General features: G+C 41.6%; 1 protein-coding gene across 2 annotated transcripts in view; it reads right to left on the reverse strand.

Moving 5' to 3' along the window:
* The window catches only part of TMPRSS15 (transmembrane serine protease 15), a 1,488,231-nt gene that overhangs the window by 661,948 nt on the left and 801,961 nt on the right, over nt 1–24,322 (reverse strand). For both annotated transcript variants that reach the window (XM_085623059.1, XM_085623060.1), the window contains exon 16: nt 1,443–1,568. In XM_085623059.1, coding sequence (XP_085479185.1) covers nt 1,443–1,568 — 126 coding nt within the window. The remainder of the gene's footprint in view (nt 1–1,442; nt 1,569–24,322) is intronic.

Below are 24,322 nucleotides of genomic sequence, written 5' to 3' on the forward strand. Positions count from 1 at the left end.
TGGCTCATGCACTAGGTGACTTTCAATTTCGCAATTGGATTTATATAGCATTTCACACTCCTGTTGATGTGCTAAAGCACTTGCACAAGGGGCATATTATCATATATTTCTGTTTAACGCCGTGTATCGCCGGATTTAATCGCCAAGATATCGCATTATTATCAATGCATATCTCCACAGCGATTAAATCCTGCGATAGCGGCTTGAGACAGAATCGCGCTAAGCAGGAAATGCGATATTTATCGCGTTTCCTTGATGATATGTGCCATTGCCTCAGCCGTACAATCCACCTGCCGTTAAAAGTATGGCTAAGTCAGTTTCTGACCAGGCGTTACAAACCCGCGATAACCGGTTAGCGCGGTTTATTTTATCGCATCGCGGGTTTTCTTGAGGCTAGATAATATTGCGCTGCCGTGTCAGTGCAGATTTCAAGGGAGAAATGTAAGGGTACGCCTACTTTGCATGTCATTAGCGATATTCATGGCTGACATGCAAAGTGGAGTTTAAAGGGCTGCTTACTCAAGGAAACACGCGTTAGCGTGCCCTTGTTGATACTGCGATCGAATTATCGCCGCTTTTCGGCCGAAAATTCTCTTGATAATATGCCCCACTAGATCGGTAGCTCACCGCATATTTGAATATGAATGAGAACTCCGCGGGGCCTCTCCCTCTTTAATGTTTAACATGTATTTTAACAATCACCTTATGTTTAGTTTTTTTGTCAATATATGTGTGCTTTTCGATCATTGTCTTCCTGAATTCCATTTTAGTGTGCATAATCGCCACCTCTGTCTTTGCACTTCCTGTGATGAGCATGCCAAGGGTTCTTCCTTGATTATTGCATCACCGCAGCTGGCACGTGATGTGTCCAAATTATAACATCCCTAGTGGATGAATTTCACGACATGGAAGAGTTTTCAGCAATAACATAACGCTACAGTACCGCGTGTTTTGAGATGAAATAACACTTATTTTTAAATATTATAATTTCCACGATGAATCAAAATGCTACCCACACTTTACTTGGCAGTGTATAATTACCATCACTAACGGAATCACTCAGCCGTTCATTGATCCTCTTTTTCATAATGTGCAGCACATTGAGGTGGAGAAAAGGTCAAGAAAGAATTAATGCTCGTTTTACCAAGAGTCCCACATTACCCATTGTGCATTTAAAAAGGAAGCCATTTAAATGAAAAAATACTGTTCGGCACTGACAATGAAATATTGTATTTTAACTGCTGCTGTGTCAAATGGGCGAGTTCCTTTCTCCTAAGATCTCAACACACCACTACAGAGTGATTTTAGAAGCAGCTGCCCTACTGTGCTCCTAAAAATCAATCAACTCACAAGTGTGACCTACCAAATAGTTTCCTTCCCAAATGCACAGTTTATTCAATTGAATTAATTATTGTCCCTCAAAAGGAAGATGAAATACTTGCCTAAAAAGAGAGCGTTGTCTCCTTTGCCATCTCTGACTTCAACAACATCATAAATGTTTTCAAGATCGAATGCTTGAAAATGAAGTTGGATATTTTTTCCTGCATCGGCATTTAAATACCATACACCTGGAAAGTAAAATTATCGTTATTAAATCCTTAAATTAATAAAAACGCACATAAAGTTTATAAGAATGTAGCTCATTCTGCTTTTCACTTAAGTAGATATTAGCTTAATGCTGGCCAGAAGGAACATATACAAAAGTAAAATTACCAGTACATGAAACAATGCAAATGATGGATGGAGAGCATTTTGGGGTAATAAAAGAACACTTTACAGCTGTAAAAACAGATATAAGAAACAAAGCACACAAGAGTTAGAAGACCTCTTCAGTAATTGTCCTTAATGGTGCTAACCATACAAAGAGTCCTATTGCCTGGAAAGCGCAGATGGAGGGTGGGGAGTGTTTAAGCGTTTTCGAGATAGGCTGTGCACCTACTTTAATTACCTTCTCCGCAAAAATGATGGTACGTTTTTCCCGGCAAGCTATTACTTGGGCACTCGGAGCTTGCAAGCAGAAAAGCAGGGCATGAAGGCATGTTTTTACTCCGTTAGAAAGAAAAAGATGACATAGAAGCTTTTTAGTGCAGATTGAAGATTGGGGCATGTGCACAGAAGATGCTGCCAGCCCCTGACACAGCCTGCCTGACAGCGTCGCTAGCTTCTGGGTCCCACGGCGGCGGCGCATCCTTCCTTGGCGAGAGGCCGAATCTTAGCAGCAAAAATATTGATTTGTAGAAACCTTGGATAGATCAAAAAAAGACAGCTCTGTGGAGTTGCTGATTCATGTGTTTTGAGGTTTACTCTTTTGAAAGCGTTGTTTGTCCTGCGCCCACGATAAAAGCTTTGTTTGTTTGTTCATTGTGAGTTTAAAAGCATTATGGGGTACGTGTGCTACCCAGAGATGGCGCGAGTCCAGCGCTTCTAAGGCCTTCCTTCTTGCATGGGCCCAACAGTTCGTTTGACTGTTATCCTGAATTTCTTTCCAGGTAAGGCCCATTCTTAAGGATGGCAGATATTTGAGATGGGCATTTTGCTGTACTAGCCCTTGCTCAAACTCTCAGCGAACTTGTGCAGGTGATGTGTTCTATGGGAAGTGAAATATGTGGTGAAAGGCTTTACTCTGGACATAGTTCAGAAATAGGCTTAGCTTTCCCAGGAAGGCCACTGATCCATAAGATAGCAGTGGGATCAGTGTTTATTTACCTGCTGCCAGAATTGGCTTCCAAGTTGGCGTGGGAAATTTACTTTGCAGTTTTTGAAAGGCGGCGCTGAGTGAAGCCAGGAGAGGCTTTAATGTATTGAGATGGACCCTGAGAGGGTGGCGCTCACTGAGCCAGACACCGATGCATTTGTAGCTGGAACTCCTTTTACTGTATTGCCTCCCATGTACCATTTTCCCTTCTTTTTTTGGCCATTTTCAAAGATGACAACTTTAGTTTTGTCTAAGTTACCTGTCACCTGATTTGTTGCTTAATAAAGAGTCACTGTGTTCAGGAGGTTTTGCAGGCCAATAGGGGTTACATTTAGGAGAACTATATTGTCTGCATATTGTAGTGAGCAGTCGCGGCTCCTCGAGAGAGTGTTGCGGTGCGGTGGGGCGGGGCGGGGGAGGGGCAGGGTGGGGGTTGTAAACTCTAGCATACGGCCAACCGGAGTTAAGTACATAAATAAATAAAATTAATTACATTGTGCGTGCTGCAACGCCATTTGCGTCGCAGCGCACGCAATGTAATTTGTTTTATTTATTTATTTATGTACTTAACACCGGTCAGCCATATGCCGGAGTTTACTACCCCCCACCCTGTCCCTCCCCCTGCCCCGCAGCACTCCCTCGAGGAGCCGCGACTGGTAGTGACGTCAGCGATTGTTGTCCCAATTTTGAGGTTTGTGAATTCGCCTCATCCAATGCTTTACTCAAATCTGAAATTAAGAGGTTGAACAATGTTGAGGCAAATACTCAACCTTGTTTTAGACATTGTCCTGTTGATACTGGTGGCGTTAGGCCCTTGATCATCCCCAGGCTGATCTTTGCCCAGGTTTGAGAGTACAGGAGCTGTAATGCTCGCAGGCGATTAACCAGGATATTCCATGATGTCAACAGATGTCACATAAAATTTCTGTTGACATGGTCAAAGGCTTTTGAAAAGTTGACAAAGCACGTGTAGAAAGGTTGCCTTTTCTGAGTGTGTTTCTCTATCAACATGCAAAGGGCATCAAGATTGTCTATCATGCTCGACTAGGAGTAAAAGTCTGAGTCAGTAATAACCCTACTCTTACCTTCAGTGGGGATTCTTTATTAGACATTGTCATCAAAATGTTTTTGGATCTGATCTAGAGTTCAATGACAAGCAAGGGAGAAGAATTCTGTCAGAGAAGTCTCCTCAGTTAAAGAACGCCCCATTAGAGGGTATATCACTTTTATGAAAAATCTAAACATTTTCCACTGTCATTCTATTATAAATCTGCCCAATAGTAATTTTGTTTTGTTATGGGCTTTTATAAAAAAAAAAAGCAAAGGAAGTATTAGGCATTAGTCAGAAACTTGGCTACCTACCACAAACGTTGCCTCATGTACAATGCTGCGCTGCACTGAGTGATAAAAATCACTGCTGAAAACAAAGCTTTCTTTGGATTTACCCCCGATTTGGTTATTTGATGGAAAATTGTGGAATTATATAAGAAAGCAATTTTGAGTGCTCCAGTAGTACTACTTTAGGTATTCATAGATGATATTCTCTAACCTTCAGGCGGAGGCCTCTGATTACCAGTCTCTTATGTGTGAAGTTCTCCGGCATGAGGCTGAGTGGTAGGAAAATAAGCACTATATACTACTAAATGGGTGGAGTTAATGCAAAACAGGTGAGCTGTTAGGGCAGGGATATGCAAATATTAAAACACTTTCACAAAAGAGTAAGACCTTGGTATTCACCAAAGTTACATCTAATGCAATAGTAATATATTAATACGTGTGACAAAATAGGCTCAGATCTACACCAGGTACGCCTTGGTGTAACTCAACCATCAAACATGACCAAACAGTAATACTGCAAGACATGCCAATGGAAGTTAATGGAGTCAAGGAAGAACATTAAAACACATAGGAAAAAATTAACAAAAATATTTTGTTATGTTTAAAAAGTATATTTGTATATGCTTTGCCTGAAAAAGTAAAATATTTCATGTTAAATCATTTTTGCAACAAGATCGTGGTGTCTGGATCAGGTTCCTGGTGTCCACACATTCACCTAGTCCAAGTGGAAGAGGGTAGAGCTCAGGCTGAGGGATGAATGTATTTGTTTACAGTGTTCAATTTTAATGTGAGTAAGGTAAATGTAACTGTGTGTTGGTGAATGCTATTTCCTTATACCTTCCAATCTGAGTTTTTTTTATAGCAGAGGCAGAGGTCTCTAGCTATACTTTGGTGATCTCTGCCTATAGGCATTTCACAAATTCTTTCATCAAGTTAGTACTAGCAACTTTACAGTCAAAGTTTCTGTCCTAACAGTCTCCACCATCTCGTGTAAGAGGTGGAGACTCTTAAATCCTAATACTGAACAGACATTCCCACCCATAATTGGTTAATTCTATCTGGGGAGAGAGCTCCCCCTGTATTAGGTGAATATCTATGTGGACACAGATCTCTGGACATAGCTTTCCTTTTTTTAATAAGACACAATGTGTTGGTAAATGCTAGCAGCTTTTAGGCTCTTTGTAGTAGTTTGCTGTAAGCGTAGAGCACTAAAAGAGCCTCATACTAGCAGGTTTCTCTAAAATGTGTAAATGTGTACAACTGGTAAGAACTTGCAGTAATCTTCAGTTCCGCTTCTATGTTGTCCTTATCACTAGGGCCAAGATTTACATTTGTCTTCATCCCCTGAATACTTATTTCATACTTGATATACATTCAAAACCAACCCCTGCTCATACAGTTTGGATGTTGTGTGTTCACTATGGAGCCCATTGTTGTTCTCCCTATGTTAGCCTAACTGTGCACGTTGTAGGCCACTTTTGCTGTGCACACATTACAAAATATCAGGCTTGTTTTTGTCACAGGCTGTATATATTTTTGTATTTTGTTCTTTTTCTGTCGTAACATCTCATGCAAGGGCAAACAATACTGCTTCTTGTTGTTCTCTGTGGTTGGACACACGCACCTAGACATAATAGAGAAACCCAGCTGCTGCTTCTGAACACATACGTTCTATCATATAACCCAGGACTCGTCATTTTCAAAACACACAGAGAGAAGACATTCCCACAGAGCAAAGGTCCCAAAACGAGAGGGTGGCGCCAGCTGAGATGTAGAACAGCTATCTATGCATGCAAGTTTTGGGGTTCGCCACTAATCCCAGAGATCTATAATATATCACTTTGTTTCTATAGTGAGGGTGGGCTAAGGCACAGCTGTCTGCTACGATGACAGAACTTTTTTGCGTATGGTTTTTTATTTATGCTAATCACATTGTTGACCTGCTAATTGCAGTGCTGTTATCACATACTAGAGCACAATAGTTTCAATAAATATTTAAAGCTTTTTTAAAAACGTATTTATTTATCGTGTTTGTCTTTATACTTTTCTTTCAGCGCTAGAATCTTATGAATCCCGACAGCTGAAGCAAACTCTTGTGCCTGGGACTTCAATAACCAGAAGCTGCTGATGACACTTTTTGATGGCATGATTGAAATCACTAGATGTGTGACAGGGCCACACAGAGGGTCCACATGCATTTATTTCACTTTACTGCATTTTTCTGTGAGGTTACACAATGTCCAATGCCAACTTTCTTTCCTAATGAACACTATCCTCAAAATGAAGAAACGTACCCCATTAATCAGAAACTATGAGATCAAATATTGACTGTAGGTATACATACTGCCACCCACCTGGGTAGGCCAAACAATTAAGCAATAAGATGTGACTTAATCAGAGCACAATCAGTGGTGGGGCTTACCAAGATATTTACTACATTTTATTCAACTTTAATCTTGCTTGCATGTTATTCCACAATAAATTTTATATCTGGAGTAGAGTAATATGGTCTCCATTTTGATGACAACAGGTTATGCCATTTTGAGACAGAGGGGATCAGAGAACATTTTGTAGGGTGGCCATTATACAGCAGGTTTACCTAACCCTAACTAAACCCCACTTGGCCCCTGTCGTCTGTCTCAGAGATGAATGACAAAAATTCAACTATATTACTGATCAAAATAAGGTTTACAATGTCATTGATTTATAGTCCTTCCAGCCCTGGTGGGTTTCTAATGAACCTGACCAACTGGATTCACCCTATTGTTTGCAATGCTGGAGTATTTCTGCTTCTAGCAGGTTTTAATGGACATATGGAAAGCCTTTATAAATCCCTTGCAAAATATTTTGCCAGTTCTTTTGCTGCAGATAACTTCATTGGTTTCTTCAACATCCCTCTCATGAGAAAGAGTGCATGCTGGATTTGAAATGTATCATCAGTATTAGTATCACGGCTATCCAAGAAACGTTTTATACATAGTCTTATGTTTTCCTTATTGGATTCAGAATTTGACTTTCAAAACTGATTTATTGTCAAAACCTGTCAATTAGTAGTGTTAAAATGAGACTTGAGTTGAATATCAGCTGCTTCTATTGAATCCATGATACATGAATTTACTACATTGTCAATGGATTCTAGACAGATAGAATTAAGCTATTTAATAAAACTTGCCGGGACCCATTGCATTTAAGTGCTTCAAGAAGAAGGTAAGATAACAAGACCACACGGTGCCATGGTGTATGATTCAGCTTACAGGACTTGAACAAGTGTCACTTTGGACAGAGACTCAAATGCAAAAGAAATATTATCTGAAAGAAACAACTGGACACAGACGGCCTCTTAAAATGTACTACTAGGTCATTTAAGCAGCCACAGTCTCATGTTGGAAGGCAAACATTTTTCATCACCTAATAAGTTTCAGGCCTTCTTCAAAAACAGTAAAATATCTGATCACAGACAGCCTGGTAACCAACCAGATGGAAGATTCATAAGATTGGTGCAAAAGAATAGCTACATGTTTTCAGTCAAAAGCTGCCCAAAAATGTGTCAGGTATATCCTCCTACTCTCCAACACCTGCAGATGTTTGCTTCAGACAGTTCATCTGGAGATAATTAAGCAATATTGGGAAAGTTAAATTTAAAGACCATCATCTCACTAGGCTGTTCGTGGAAGCTTAGATGGTCAGGGTTACTTCTGAATCTCTTCCAAGAGTCATGATTTCCAGACAGAAATAATAATACCCTCCATCCTGAAAAAAACTGTAGTCACCGCCTTCTTCAAATAAGCATTGAGAAAGCCAATAAGTCTTGCTTGGGAATGAATAAATGAGTGGCTAGGTCATATAGTAGAGATTATGTTTTTGTGTAATTGTTTATTAGTGGCCAATTTTCAAAGTGATTTTTGTAGTATGTTTAGTAGCACCACTATAGTGCTACAAATGCTATTCACCATCCTATGGGTATAAATCGCCACCTTCACCTCTCAAATATTTTCAATAGAAAAATCCACACATATAAGTTTACTTTTTAGTAGCAAATGTGGGCAGGATTGGGGGGGTTAAAAAACTAGGGGGCATATTATCAAGAAGCGGCGTTACAATTATCGCCGCTTTAGCGGCAGAAAACTGCCGCTAAAGCGGCGATAATGGTCTTGATAATATGCCCTTGAGAATTCCCATAGAAGCCCATGTTCTGGTGTCAACATGGGCTTCTATTGGAATTCTCTGCGGCATATTATCAATAACCCCGGGCGTAGCACTCCGCTTCGCCCACGGAGTGTACATAGCGCTGCCTGCTTCTCAGTTTTCGAAGTAGGCGTAGCAGGCAGTGCTACGCACACGCCAGGGCGAAGCAGAGCTGCCTGCCGCCCGCCACCCGCCTCCCGCCCGCCCTCCTTTTAAAATAATATAACGTATGATAAAAAAATTAAATAGAATGACTTACCTGTAGCGCGGCATCTCCGGGGCTCCCTCTTCCTAGTTCACAACTTCTTTTCACAAATGTGCATGCGCGGACGCCTGCGCATGCGCATTTCTTGCGAGAAATGCGCATGCGCGGGCGTCCGCGCATACGCATTTGTGAAAAGAAGTTGTGAACGAGGAAGAGGGAACCCCGTAGACGCCGCACTGCAGGTAAGTCATTCTATTTTATTTTTTTATCATACTTTATATTATTTTAATAGGAGGGCGGGCGGGAGGCGGGCGGCGCGTATTGGGGCTACGCGGAGCGAGCAAGTGTGCGTAGATTTGGGCACACTACGCGCTGCTCCACGTAGCCCCACTACGCCCACTACGCCCAGGCCTGATTATCAAGCCCATTATCGCTGCTTTAGCTGCAGTTTTCTGCCGCCAAAGCGGCGATAATTTTAACGCCGTGCTTGATAATATGCCCTGTAGGAGCCCTTACTACAAAATAGGTGGGGGTTGTGCATCGTAAGGAGGGGTTATGAGAGGGATGGGAGGATTAGGAAGGGGCGTGTACTCACACACAAAAGATTAAGCCCATTCCTATTCACAAACTGCACTAATAATGTTACTAATGTAGAATTACATTACATTTGAATGAAATACATATAATTTCCTTTTAATTAGTTGTATACATCACTTTTAATAATTATTAAAGCATAATTCTTTTTTTGTTGTTATGTGAGAATTTATTTTTTAGTTTAATATTTAGCAAAATAATATTTATTTCCTCAGTGGTGGAGATCTTTATATGGTATAGTATAGTTTTTTTTAAAACATATTTTATTAAAGGTAAAAAAAGTTAGCAAAATGTTTTTAATGTTAAATATTATTGTGAATGAATTTTATATATTTATTTTATAGTATAATAGTACATATGTATGATTAGCTATATCTTAACTTTAAATTATATGTATTTAGATCTTAAACTATTTTAAATAATTATATCTATTTTAACAATATTTTCTACGGGGTTTTATTTTAAGTTCCTAACACCATTAGTTTCTAGCAGAGGGCGTTGAGGTATCAGTAGTTGGCCATGTGTTGTGCTGGACTTTTTATTGTTAAATTTTGGCAGTAGTAACTCACACTTGTAAATTTGGCTCCACACCCTTTTAAAGGGTGCACACACGTAAATCTACACTTTTAATTTACAACACACAGATTTTCTGATTAGCCTAAAGTAGTGAAGTTACTCAAAACTGTAAGAATAAATTACACGTTGTTAGATCTGGGGTTCTCTAGTTGGCAGAGGTAGGTACCTTTGACCAAATAGGGGCCCTTGCATCTAGGCAGGGTAAGAGGGTACACTCCTAAAATAACCCCTGCTCACCCCTTGGTAGCTTGGCACGAGCAGACTGGCTTATCTCAGAGGCACTGTGTAAAGCATTTGTGAACACATACAGTAATACAGTGACAAAACTACAGATGGACACCACACAGTTTCTATTATAAAAAATAAGTATCTTTATATAGGCTTAACACAAGACCACAAATGCCAACAATCCACAATACTGTACTTTAAAAATGGTAGAAATAGCTTAGTTCTCTTTAGATGGTAAATGTGACACTTAGCGTTCAATGTACCTTTGGATGCGTAACGCGATACAAACAACAGAGTCGCAGGGAAGGTGATGCGTAGGTTCCTTACATGCAAGAACAGTGATGCGTCGGTGCCTTTCTTCGGGGAGGTGATGCGTCGGTTCCCTACTGCTGCGTAGGGGACGGTGATGCGTCAGTTCCTTACCGGAGAGGAGGTGATGCGTCAGTTCTTCACCGCATGGGGAGGTGATGCGTCGGTTTCTTACTGCGCTTCTGTGGCGATGTGACTAGCAACGACGCGTTGCGATGATGACCCGGTGCAATGAACAAAAATGGCGTATTCTTGATGTTGTGACAACGAAGTGGTGATGCGTGCACGCCCGACGGCTGTGCGGAGACTCGGTGAATCTTCTTGAGCAGCGACAGGCCCTACGACATGCTTCTCTGGTGATGCGACGGCGTCTGCTGTGACAACAACACTCTTCTCCAGTGTTGTGGGGTGTTTTGGCGATGGGATGGCGACAATGGCAGCTGCGGCATCGCTTCCTCAGCGATACGATGACAGCTGCTGCGGCAGCGACACGCTTCTTCGGTGATGCGACGGCATCTGCTGCGACGGCGACACTCTTCTCCGGTGAAGCGGGGCGCTTCAGCGATGCAATAGCGGCAGCGGTGGCACATTTTCTCAGCGATGCAACGACAACTGCTGCAGCAGCAACACACTTCTTCGTCTTGAGTCGTGCTTCCAGCTCCCCGCAACACGCAGTGTCTCAGAAGGCCCAGCTCAAAAGCAGGCACTTCAGATTCCCAGCAAGAGAACTCCGGGGAGCTGGTTGGTAAAGTCTTGTATCCCTGAGACTTCAAGCAGGAGGCAAGCTCTAGTTCAAGCCTTTGGAGATCTTCTTACAAGTTAATGAAAGTAGTACAAAGTCCTTTTCCTTTCTTTGGCAATCAGGTAACCACTGCAGGCCAATCCTCAAACAGCACACCGCATGGGGATAGTCTCCTCCTGCAGTCTCTCTCCCTGGTTCCTCTCCTCAGCAAAGGTTCTTCTTGTTTCCCAGATGTGATCTAAAGTCTTGGGGTCTGGGCCCCAGTATTTATACTCATATTCTCTTTGTTCTCTGAAGGCAGAGAGACCTTTGCCTAGTCCAAACCAGTTCTGGTCAGTCTTGGAGCACTTTGTTTACAGGACTTCCTCTTTCCTCTGACAGTGTGGGCCAGGGACATCAGATGCACCACAGGAGGTGGAGCCAGCATTGTGCAAGGCAGGCACAGCCCTATTCAGGTCCCAGGTGCAACTCCTCCCACCACTCTACATGCAGATCTCTCTATTCAGCCTTTTGCTGACTCACCCTGTCTCCTGGAATCCCCCAGCCCCTGTCACTCACAAACCAGACATGGAATACACAACCTAGCAGAGGCAGGCTTGGATAGTTAGGCAAGAAAATACCTACTTTCTAAAAGTAGTATTTTCAAACACAGAATGTTAAAACCAACTTCACTAAAAGATGTATTTTATCATTCTGAGTTCAGGCATACTAAACTCAAATTTCTACAATGTTCCCTGGGTCAATTAAGATTATAAGGTGTTATAATCAAACTGCCCATTCTGGCCTATGGGTAACAGGTAGGCTTGCAAGAGTGACAAAAGAAAATGGCTGTAATTCACTATTAGGACATGCCACACACACCAGGGCATGTCCTACCTTTTACTTACAATGCACCCTGCCCTTGGGCCTACCTTAGGGGTGTCTGATATGAAGAGAAGGGAAGGTTTAGGGACTGGCAAGTGGGTGCACTTGGCCAATCAACATGGCAGTACCAGACTGAACATAGGCTCTGCAATGGCAGGCCTGAGACACACTTTACAGGCTGCTTTGGTGGGTGGCACAACCAGTGCTGCAAGCCCACCAGCAGCTTTTGATTTGCACTGTACTAAGGTCTGACAAGTAAATCAATTAAGCCAATCATGGAGTCACTAATCCATACATCAATTTACAATAGGGAGCACTTGCACTGTGGCACTGATTAGCAGTGGCACAGTGCCCAAAGCATCTAGGAGCACCCCCTACTCCCACCGACCACGCACGCAACCTAGGGGTCATCTTCGACTACACCCTCTCCATGACGAAGCAGGTCAACGCTGTCTCCTCCACCTGCTTCAACACCCTCCACATGCTTCGCAGGATCTTCAAGTGGATCCCCACCGAAACTAGAAGGACGGTCACCCAAGCCCTCATCAGCAGCAGACTGCACTACGGCAACGCTCTCTACGCAGGAGCCCCAGCCAAATTCCTGAAACGGCTCCAACGCATCCAGAACGCCACCGCGCGCCTGATCCTCGACATCCCTCACCGCAGCCACATCACACTCCACCTAAGAGACCTGCACTGGCTCCCCCTCAACAAGAGGGTAACCTTCAAGCTCCTCACCCATGCACACAAGGCACTCCACAACACCGGACCAGAGTATCCCAACAGACGACTCAGCCTCTACACCCCCACCCGGCAGCTCCGATCCGCAGACCGCACCCTCGCCACCGTCCCCCGCATCCGAAGAGTGACCGCCAGTGGCAGATCCTTCTCCCACCTCGCCTCCAAGACATGGAACACCCTCCCCATCCGCCTATGGCAGACCGAACACCTTCTGACCTTCAGAAAACTTCTCAAGACCTGGTTCTTCGAACAGTAGCAGCATCCCCCCGCCCCCCAAGCGCCTTGAGACCCTCATGGGTATGTAGTGCGCTTTATAAATGCTATGATTGATTGATTGATTGATTGTTCAATAAGAAAGCTTCTAACTAGTAATCATGTCTTCTTCAAAATCATTAGGTCGCCCTCCTGCTCCAGTGGATTGAGTCAGGAATCTTGGTATCATCTTTGGTAACAAGATTGTATTTGCTGCTCAGGTCAAACGCTTAGCTGCAATTGTTTTTACATTCTGCGCATATTTTACAAGATTTTTCTGCTTCTCCCAACCAACTTATATGAGACCGTTATTCTGGCCCATATTGCAACCAGAATTGAATATTGCAATTCTCTCTATCTGGTAACACCACAATATATTTTCCAACAGTTATAAGTGGTGCAAAATACAGCTGCTTGTCTTATCTTTGGATTTCCAAAATCTAAATCATTAAAAACTCATCTTCTTTCCTCACACTGGCTTCCAACCCATAATTGTATTCTTTTCAAGGTACTTTATGTGATTCACAAGGCTATTTTAGCGTCTTCCCCAGCAGTGGAGCATGAAGATGATTTACACTAAATGCCTTACTGCATTCTTCAGCATACATTCACTCACAGTGCATGACATCATACTTTGCATTTAGGCACACCCTAACACCTCTCCACATACTACGTAGTTCCTGTTCAGGGTCTGCCCAATACCACAAGGGTCCTAGTGTGCATAACATCAATATGCTACATCTCCCTCTTTATGGTAAAAAATATTTTATATTAGCATTTGAATTAGCATGACAGTTTGCACCATATATCGATACATTTTACAAGCATAGAATAGTAAGAAGACTGTGGTCACTATCAAATTTAAGGTAGCTCTGACTATTCCAAGGGGTATTCGCAGACGTGCACTGCTGAATTTTAGCTCTTATAAAGAGATATTAGACTCTGAGTATCATCAACATATGAAACAAATTGAAATCTGAACATTTTGAGAAGTTTAGACAAGAAGCCATGTAGACATAAATTACTGTCAGGCTTAATGAAAATCCTTGTGGGACTCCATAATTAATTGTGAAAGGAGAAGAGTGATAGGAAAGCATATTTACAGACTGAGATCTATGCATTGGAAAATATCTAAACCTCTGTTCAGTCTATGGACAACAAAAAAGTGGCACCATACTAAACTATACCTATATCGATGCAGCATATTAACGTTTGCAAGATGCATCTCTGAAGCATTTTTCATTAACGTGAACTAACCTATTGCAATGGAAAAAACACTCAAATAATAGACATTGAGTTGAGCTAATATCCCTACCCAGTAGGTCGCGATAATTGGGCAGTTCCATAGGACGTGAAGGAAATCCGTCACTGTAGCATCGCATCTAGCACAGCTCTGATCCCTGGTGGGGTATATGGTGTGCAGCCTTGAGAGGTAGTCCATGTGTACTATGTTGTATTGTATCAGTTTAAATCTAGCACTGATCGACACTTTGCACGCCCCTGCGTGTATTTCAAGCCAGTCTTTTGGCCTAATGCGCTCATCACTTACATGCTGCCTGGCATCTTCTACTAACAGCAGTGCTAGTCCTCTATCTGCAGGCAATGCATAATATGTATGTTATAAACCTGTGTCCCCCAGCCATGGATAGCATAGTCACCAAGTCTGTGTGGGTTCAGGAGCCTCGGAGAACGACTGCCATAGTTGGCACAATTTTGACATATTGGAGGTACTGTCCCTGACCCACACCAAATGTCTCAATCGCTGCCTGCATAGTGATGAAGCAGTGCACTGCGTAATGATCTGCAAACAGAAAGCAACCGTCCCTCCTGCCAACTGTCAACCTCCATAGACCACACTATCTGAGCAAATGAGCTCACAACCCACAGGTCCACATCTGGAGCAAATGGTGTCCACAGCATCAATCGTTGCACCGCTCTCTCCCGGAGGCAGCCTAGTAGTTAGATCACATGAGGGATTTGTCAGGTATCCCCCTTCCCTTCATCAACAGTGCCCCCAACTGATGGCCATCATGTGTACATTCTAGTAGTGACCTTTCCCAGTTTTCCTCCTCAGCTAACCATGGGTATTCCATGTTTCAGGTGAGCCACCAGATAGCATAATTCTAGATCTGGGACCTCCATCCTGCCCTTCTCCCATTCCCTCTTAAGGATATTAAGCCTTATTCTGCCTCTTTTGCTGGCCCATAGGAGTTCAATTAGCAGTCAATCCAGTTCCTAGAATACCTGTCGGGGGCCTCATACATGGCACCCAGCAGGACCTACAAACATCTGGACAGTAGCATCATTTCAATGAGCACTATTTTCCCCATCAGAGACAGTTTCAGCGTGTCCCAAAATGCGGTAGAGGGGCACAGATTACAAATCACTCCCCCCAAGTTTAGATTGCAGATCTGCTGCTCCATGTGGGGAATATGGATACCTTGGTATATGACACTGTCCACCTTGCATGGCAACCCAACTCCGGCAGTTAGTCTACAGGCAGACCCTTCGGCTGGCTTAGTGTGAATAGGGCTGACTAGTCACTTTTAACATGAAGTCCCAATAATTCAGAAAAATTCCGTAGATAAATCATGGCATTGTGTGCAGAAAGCAAGACAACATGCACAGTGTGACCAACTTGTGTGCTCCACCTACGTAGGGTCTGTCAAAGATGACACGCAATAGGCTCCATTGCAAGAGCAAAGAGTATAGGGGACAGAAGCACTCCTGCCATGTGCCCCACTTAAATAATATCTCAGTAGAAATGTAGCGTCTGTTTTTACTCTTGCTATCAGGCTTAATTTAATCCTTTTTATATACTTTTGGACAGCCCCATCCTGTCTAACCCTTGATAGACATAATCCCAGCACACAGAATCAAAGCCTTGCTTGATGTCTAGGAATGCATGTGCTTACTGATATTTTTCTAAGTCAGGTGCATGGAGAAGATGTGTCAAATGGCAAAGGTTTCACAGTGTGTTCCGATGTGGGATGAATCCTGACTGATCCATATGGATCAGGCATGGAAGATGGGGCAGTAGCAAGTGCATGTCTGTACAACTCAGTGCCACATACACCCCTGCAGATGAATAACAACGACTTTATTGATCGCCTGCTGAGTATACACAGTGTGCTCCTGACAGTCCCTTACCACCAATATAGGTTGCACCCTACTTTATCGCTCTCAATGTACCATCATCTCTGACCAGTATAGCGGATGTGCTGTTCTAATTGATCCCAAGGAGCACCCACCCTAATCGATCCCAAGGAGTACCCACCTGGTGATGCTACCTGTCCCAATCCCATAGGACCTCTAGACTAGTGGACAGCACTCTCTCTAGCACCTCCAGCACTGCCTCTTGTTGTATTAAGTCCCTCTTCAGCATCTGGCATATACCAACCAATGGCACCATAAACACCCCACCCCCCCGGAGTACCACTTTCATGGCATCCCTCTCCATCACCCTGCTGCCCACATTACCCCCCTTTTGTCTGCAATACTGATCTATGAAGTCCAACAGCATTCCTAGGAAGACCTGGTCAGTCAGTGCTTCCATGCTGAGTCGCCATAACAGCACTTTAGATGTCTGCCTTTCTAGAGAATATGTAAGTAGCAGTGGTGAGTGGTTCGATATATCCTGGGCCAAATAATTAGCATACACTACTAGTTATATTGTGGCTGATTGAAGTAAAAAATAATCTAGCCTGCTGTATGTGCCCGCTGCGGGAGTATAGTATGAATATGCAAGTTGGTGCAGATGGCACATTTACCATATATCAATTAGTCCCAAGCTCGCCCGTGCCTGCATAAGAGCTAATGTCATGTGGAGCTTAGTGTCTTGTTGGTGGGGATCTATCTAGCAAGCTATCTAAACACTGTTGAAGTCTCCTGCCATAATTACCTCTGCTGTCAGGGAGCTCTGCGCAGCCACTAGTACTGTACCCAAAAAACGGCATTCATTAATATTAGATGTGCCGATATTACTGAAACAGAGCTCATGGGTGTCCATAGTGCCCTACAGGATGACGTATCTTCTGTACTCATTTACCTGCACATGTAACTTCTAGAACAGGACCCTTGAAGCTACACATATCAATTCCACCTCCCGCCAAGCATTACCAGAGTAAGGTGCGGCATATACCTCACCTGACATCTTTTCCTTTAGTATTTAATGCAGTGCCCCAACAGATAAGTCTTCTGAGGGAGGAAATGCTATAGCACTGCCATATTCCCGGAGATATGCGCGTACCCTTTTTAATTTCTAAGGACTATTCAGACCCCACATATTCCAGGTCAGGAATTTGTACTTGTGGGGGGGCATGGCTAGCGCCCACGGGAGATGGCGGTGGCTCCGTAGAGCTCCCGGAGACGGCGGCGCTGCTGAGGGCATTACTATGACTTCCGCGTGAGGAGACACGGTGGAAATCTCACCGCAGACGTCGGAAACCAAGTGGCTGCAGGAGAAGTGCTTTGTGACATGGGAATCACGCTACGAAGCGTGTATTCACCCATTTTCTCCCACCTCCCTATGACGGCAGTCATTTAAAAAAAAACAACAATGCTTCTGAAACATGAGGTGATTCTTTCTTCAATTTGTCTGATTTATTCATATGTCACAGCGCATTTTAATTTTAATGGACAGAATTGTACACAGAACTTAAACAGCTGCAGCCCGGAAAGCAATTAATTGGCAATGCTTTAATGCTCATAACCTGGATTTTTCCTTCCTTACTTCAGCTATCAGCGGCCATTATGGACTTATAAACTCTGCACATACTGAGCTCCTTATGAACACTGTTTGTTTAATTTGTTGATATATAAATTTTGCACGCATTTATTATCCTGTATGTGCACTTTTCTTTTAATGTATTGCTGAGGGGCTTCTAAATTCAGTGATGTTTTTTTGAGCACATGTTTATTTTGTCAATATTGACATGTGGGTCATTCTACTTTTTCTTAAGATGAGGTGCTCTATTCATAATTAAGTTATTTTTTTTTTATCGTTTCATTGGCCTTATAGATGCTTTTCCTCTTTGTGCAGTATTTATTGAGCAAGATCATTTTCTTAGTACTGTTTGCATTTTCTCTCCTCATTAAGCTTGAGCGAGTCTCAAATATATGCTTCTACTTGTCTGTAACAGGAACTTGGTATCCTAACCTATTTCTTCCTCAGATAAGACCATTTCTTTAGCATATTTATATGGGCAGATCGAAAACTCTTAGAGTATTGATATCTCCGGCAACTCATTCATCTATTTCTCGTGCTCGCCTTTACGCTCATAACCTCAGAATGGATAACTCTGGCATCTTCTCCAAAGGGCGCTTCTGCCTCTTCCGGTGCAATTACCAAAGCTTCAACCAAGCGGTTGAAAAAAGATCCACCATCACCTCCTAAACATTCTTCGTCTGTATCAATGGACATTCTCTTAGTAGAAATACGGGCGTTACGCCCATTTGTAGAGGAGACTAATTCAAAGATACAAGTCTTGACGGAGGGATGGTCAAAAATGGAAGAGAGAATCGCAGCAGTAGAACAATGTGTGGACTCTGAGTTCGACTTGCGCTCAGGTGACAGTTCTTCAATCACAGCTTATATCCTGTCAGAAGCAGATTGAAAATCTTGAAAATAGGAATAGAAGAAATAATTTACGTATTTACGGATTGCCGGAGGGCTCAGAGGGGCTGTACTCTATCACTTTTTTCAAATCTTTCCTGCCAACAGTGCTCAAGCTACCGGAGACTACAGTCTTGAACATTCAACGGGCCCACAGGCTAGGCCCATTGCATTCTTCGCCTTCTGCTCCACGTAAACAACGAGGCGTGATTCTATATTTTCTGGAATACACAGATCTCCTTAAGGTACTGGCTACAGTCTGTTCACTAAAGCGGATTTCATTCTCAGGGTACCAACTTTACTTCTCACAAGATTACGCAAAGCCTACAGCATAAAGAAGAAAGGAGTTTCTGTCTCTGAGACCTGAGCTACGTTCTATTGGTGCACAGTTCGGCTTATTTCATCCTTGCTTGTTCAAAGTAACCTTCAACAATAACACTGTCGCTTATGATGACCCGATTAAACTCAAAAGTTTCTTGAACTCTCATTGCCCTGACAAAATGGACATTTCTAGATCCCACCCTTGATGGTTGCTCTTTTGCAGATTAGATAAGCGCAAACTTAAATTTTTCCTTCCTTAATGTGCTTCTCTCTTTTGAAGCTCATTGATCACTTGCTCATTTATATATTGCTCGGATCTATTTAATGTGGTTTATTATTAGTTTATTTTAAATATGTTTATATTTATTAAGTTGTATTAGTTAATAACCTGTTTATAGCATCGTAATGGATTATTTAACTTTTTTTTTTCCTTACAGGGTTGTCTTTACGTTGTCGTTCCTCTATGTGTGTAACTGCTCACCTCGAAGTTGTGCCGTCTTATCCCGGACGTGTCATCGTTCCATATGGTCTCATCCTCCCTACCCTCCTTATGTTTTGGGCTCCTTCTAGGTATTGTTTCTTTTTTCTCTTTCTTTTCCCTATCCTCAAACATACCTCTTTTTTCTATTCTCTATCATCTGTCTTATTCTCCTATTTTTTGCATACTCCTAGGTTACTTCGCTTATCTCAATGTTGCGCATAATGTTTCCACCTCTCGCATTCTCCATTTGTCACATGTGAGTTCAGTATATAGCTTTTGTTTGTATTCTTGTTTCCTAAAATTGGTTCATGTTGCAGTTAATTGGTTTGTCTTTAGATCTACATTTTTTCATTTGCTTTTTCTTTTCACTATTGGGCTCATACTTGTCTTGTCATTTTACATATGTCTTTGAACATCGTATCTTGGAATGTGAAAGGACTTCACTCTCCCATTAAAAGACAACGGGTCCTTACTCACTTGGCCAAGCTTGGTGCTGATATAGCGTGTTTACAAGAATCTCACCTAACAGCAGAAGAATCCAATAAATTAAAGAGAGGTTGGGTTGGAGAGGTTTTTTACTCACCAGGTGATGGTAAACAAAATGGGGCTCTTACTCTATGTCTTAAGTCACTCTCTGTGAAATAATTATCACAAAGCTCTGATGAGAATGGTCGATGGTTATTTACTAAGCATCTGATTGATAAAGTCCCACACTCCCTGTTAAATGTCTATGCACCCATTACTGGTGATCCCTTCTTTTGGTCAATTTTAACACAGCAACTTGCAGAATGTATTAATGAAAATTTCATACTCACAGGTGATTGTAATCAAGTATATGACCCATTCCTAGACCGAAACTCTATGGTCTCCTTTATTCCTCACAAAGCTCACAAATCATTTATAAAAACTGTCAAACAATACAAACTTATTGATGCCTGGAGACTGTGTAATCCCACCACTAAAGAGTACACTTATTACTCTCCAGCTCATCATACTCAATCAAGATTGGATTATTTTTTCATCACCAATAATTTATCACAATCCCTGAGGTCAGCAGAGATTGGATCCATCCTAATCTCTGATCATGATCCCATCATCATGCATTTAGATATTTTACAGAAACCTTGCTCTCCACGGAATTGGCGTTTTAATAACTCCCATCTCTTGGATAACATTTTTGTTTCTTCATTCACTTCATTTTTCAATGAATATTTTTCATTTAACCAGACCGATGATCTTCCCTTCCACGTGATCTGGGACGCCTTTAAGGCAGCAGCTAGAGACTTTACTATTGGGTATGTCTCTAAAAAACGCCAAAATCAAAAGAACTGGCCATGTCACTCTTGGCTAAGATAAAAAGGCTTGAGCATTCTTTCTACTCTTCTAAATCCAAAGAATGTTTATCAGAACGTATTAATGCTAAATTTCAATTTAATAAAGCGTCAACGAATAATGCTTCCATTTATCTATTGAAGTCCAGCGCAAAGTTTTATGGTGGACAGAATAAAGCTGGCAAGGTCCTAGCTAACTATCTAAAAGTCAAGCACAACAAGCTAAATATTGACACTATTATGAAAGCTCAGCAGGAATTGAAATATAAGGACGATGAGATAGTACAACGCTTTATTCTTCAGAAGCTTCTCCCACAGAACAACACATATCTCAGTTTCTGTCTTGTATAAATTGACCCTCTTCCCCTCAACCTGACCTTACTAACCTAGAATTAGATATCTCTGAAAAAGAACTTTATGCTGCATTCTCGACACTTAAAAAACACAAAGCCCCTGGCCCAGATGGATTTACAGTTTAATTTTTTTCCCATTTTGCCTCCTTATTAATTCCAAAATTGCATATATTGATTAATTCCTTTCTTTCCTCGGGTAAATCCTCTGGTTCTTTTTCTGAAGCTCTCATCTGCCTTATCCCTAAGGAGGAAAAGGACTTGAGATATTGTAAACATTTTCGGCCCATATCTTTAGTCAATGTTGATTATAAGATTTTCTCTAAGTCTTTAGCTTTTTGACTAGATTCACACCTTCCTGATTTGCTAGGTTTGGAACAATCAGGTTTTGTTAAAGGACGTTTTATCACAGACAACACACGCTTGTTTTTTGACATTTTATCTAAATCTTCACATGCTACACATTCTTTGGCTGCTATATCACTGGACGCTAAAAAAGCGTTTGATAGAGTGGAGTGGTCATATCTCTTCCAAACCCTTCAGTGGTTTGGCTTTGGGCCTAAAATAATATCCTTAATTTTGCTTTTGTATTCTAATCCAAGAGCAGCAGTGTGCGCAAATGGTATGTCCTCCTCCTTTTTTACTTTGGGGAGAGGTGTTCGCAAGGTTGTCCATTATCCCCATTTCTTTTTAATTTAGCCTTAGAACCTTTTCTTTTGCGCAGTCGTCAGAATAAGGATATTCAAGGTTTTAAGTTTAACGATGCTCATTTTAAATTGGCAGCAGGTGCTGATGATGTATTATAATTTATTTCTCTACCCGATTCCTCCATTCCTGCATTTTTAAATGAAGTAGATTCCTTTGCAGATGTTTCTGGATATAAATTAAATAAAGATAAGTGTGAGATAATGCCCCTCACAAAATATACTTTTAAAGGCGATTTCGCTATTTCCAACTTTGCATGGTGTCCCCAATATATTAAATACATGGGTCTCCATTTCACTCCCTCCATCTCAACTACCGTCTCCAGGTGCATGGATAATTGTATACAGAGAATATTGACTTTAACTACTAAATGGCATCCTTTGTACTTATCCTGGTGGGTTTGTCTTGACACCATCAAAATGATGCTTTCCCCCATAGTCCTTTATACGATATCTAATATTCCACTACGCATTCCCTCAAGATTTTTCAAAAAGATAAATTCTTTTTTATCCTCTTTTCTTTGGGGCAATAAAAAGTCTCGGATGTCCATATCCAAACTGACCCGCCCGAAATCGGAAGGTGGTATTAATATCCCTAATTTCCTCATGTATCAGAAATCTTTTTTACTTAAACAATCATCTAGATGGCTTTCGCACACTTCTGCACAACACCCCTTGTGGGTTAAATTGGAACTTTCCTTTTTATCCCCTTTCTCCTTTCAAGAGTATCTTTCCTTTTCGCGAAGGCCACAATATCTTTCAACTCCAAAATTTAAATATACATCTAAATTTTTGCAGCCTACACTTTCTTGCGATTTTGGAAGTGATACTTCTCTCTCCAACTCTACGATATGGCATAATAATTCTATCTTGATACGTGATAAGCCTTTTTGTTAGAAAACGTGGAGACAGAAGGGTTCAATATGGGTCCACCAGTTGTATCAACAAGACCAATTTATGTCTTTCACACAGCTTAAAAGTTTGTCCGGTTTACCATCCTCCTTTCACTCTAAATATACAATTTTAAAACAAGCTATTTTGGATGCATGTACTCGATGCACACCTCCTACTTCCATCACTACACCTCTCACTGCATCGGTCAATAAATTACATTCCCTCTTACAAATGAATCCCAAAACCTCTGTCATTTACAAATATTTGCAAGCTCCACAAGTTCCACGAGACAAATCCAAGGTAGAACTCTCCTGGGAGAAGGATCTGGGAGTTGACTGGCCAACTCTTCTCTGGGATAAAATTTGGGATAAGATTCGGAAATCCTCGAGAGCAGTTAACACCACGCAAACACTCTGTTTTATTTAAAATGGATTATTATTCTCTCAAGTTCTCTTGCATAAACAACATGCTTGTGTTTTGGATGCTTGCTGGACATGTTCCTCACCTCCGGCAGACCTACATTATCTACTTTTTACATGTCCGCTTGTTTGTGCCTTTTGGAACAAGGTCTGGATCCAAATCAATTTAATTTTTCATTCCCACTTTCCTTTTTCTGTTACCAACGTATTTGTAGGTAGTTTATCTTCGATATGGTCACATCACGCCTCTAACACAAAAATTATTGACCTTTTATTGGCAGCTGCTTTTCAGCAAATTTACTAAAAACTGGAAAGATTTCACCAAATTATCGTATCAAGCTTGGTGGTATGCTGTTTGCTATAATCATAGGCTGGATACAGCCCTAGTACACCCTATTATCATAGCCACAAAACGTCTATGTTTGTGGCTACCTGTTAAAACATTCATTGAAGTTAGTGCCAAGCGCTCACTTTCTCTATCCCCCATACAACAAGAGGTTACCAAACCCCCATGATTTTCTGATGTTACACCTTTTATATGCTTAATTATGTTTTTTTTATATTATAGTTTATATTTTATATAATGTTCTTATTTCTACGAGTGTTAATCCTCTCTGCTCAGGTAGATCATTTCTTGATTGTATGTATATTCATTTCCTTTATGTATTCAATGGTTATTTCATGTGGCTTTATACTGTCATTTTTCTTGCTGTATTGGGATATGCTTTTTCTTCAATAAACATATTTTTTAACTGAAAAGGAATTTGTACTTGTCCCGAGGATTGCCATAAAGGGCTTGTGTAAGTGACTAAATCCATCCTAAATTCAAGAACGACCCACATCTCTGCCTACTGTGCCAGAGGACATTGGAGGTTTCCCAACCAAACAGAAAAGCTAATAGCAAAATTTCTCATAATGTACCCCCCTGAACCCTGCCACAGGCAGAATCTACAGAATCCCCTGACTCAACAGTGTGCCAAAGGGTACCAAACCCACCCCAATCTTCCTCCTCTCCCTTACTCAACTAAAATTCTATGGAGGCACTGGGTGTAGATACTGTCCGAGTGGCCATGGCCCCGTAAAATGTCAATCAATACAGGTTAGCCAATAACAAAATCCAAACAAAAACACCTAGGGGTATGAAACAAAACACAATTAATCTTAACAGTACGATTTAATTATTCATATCTAATGCCATTCGATTAGAACTTTCTTAAGCTAATGAGATAAAAATAGTAGCATTTGTCTGGAAAGCACTAGCAGCTACTCTGCACATTTGTCCTGCATATTTAACTTCACGTTGAGCACTGGTCAGATGTGACAACGCAAGCAATTAACACAAAGTGCTGAACTTTATATTCTAATGAAATAAAGTTTGAAGGCACACAACCGTTTGCCTTCATAAAAACACTTATTTTCCTAGTCCTAGCTGTACATCCATATTGCATCGCATCATTTCATCACTTCACATCATCCAAT

The sequence above is a fragment of the Triturus cristatus genome, chromosome 8, assembly GCF_964204655.1.
Source record: "Triturus cristatus chromosome 8, aTriCri1.1, whole genome shotgun sequence".
Lineage (NCBI taxonomy): Eukaryota > Metazoa > Chordata > Amphibia > Caudata > Salamandridae > Triturus > Triturus cristatus.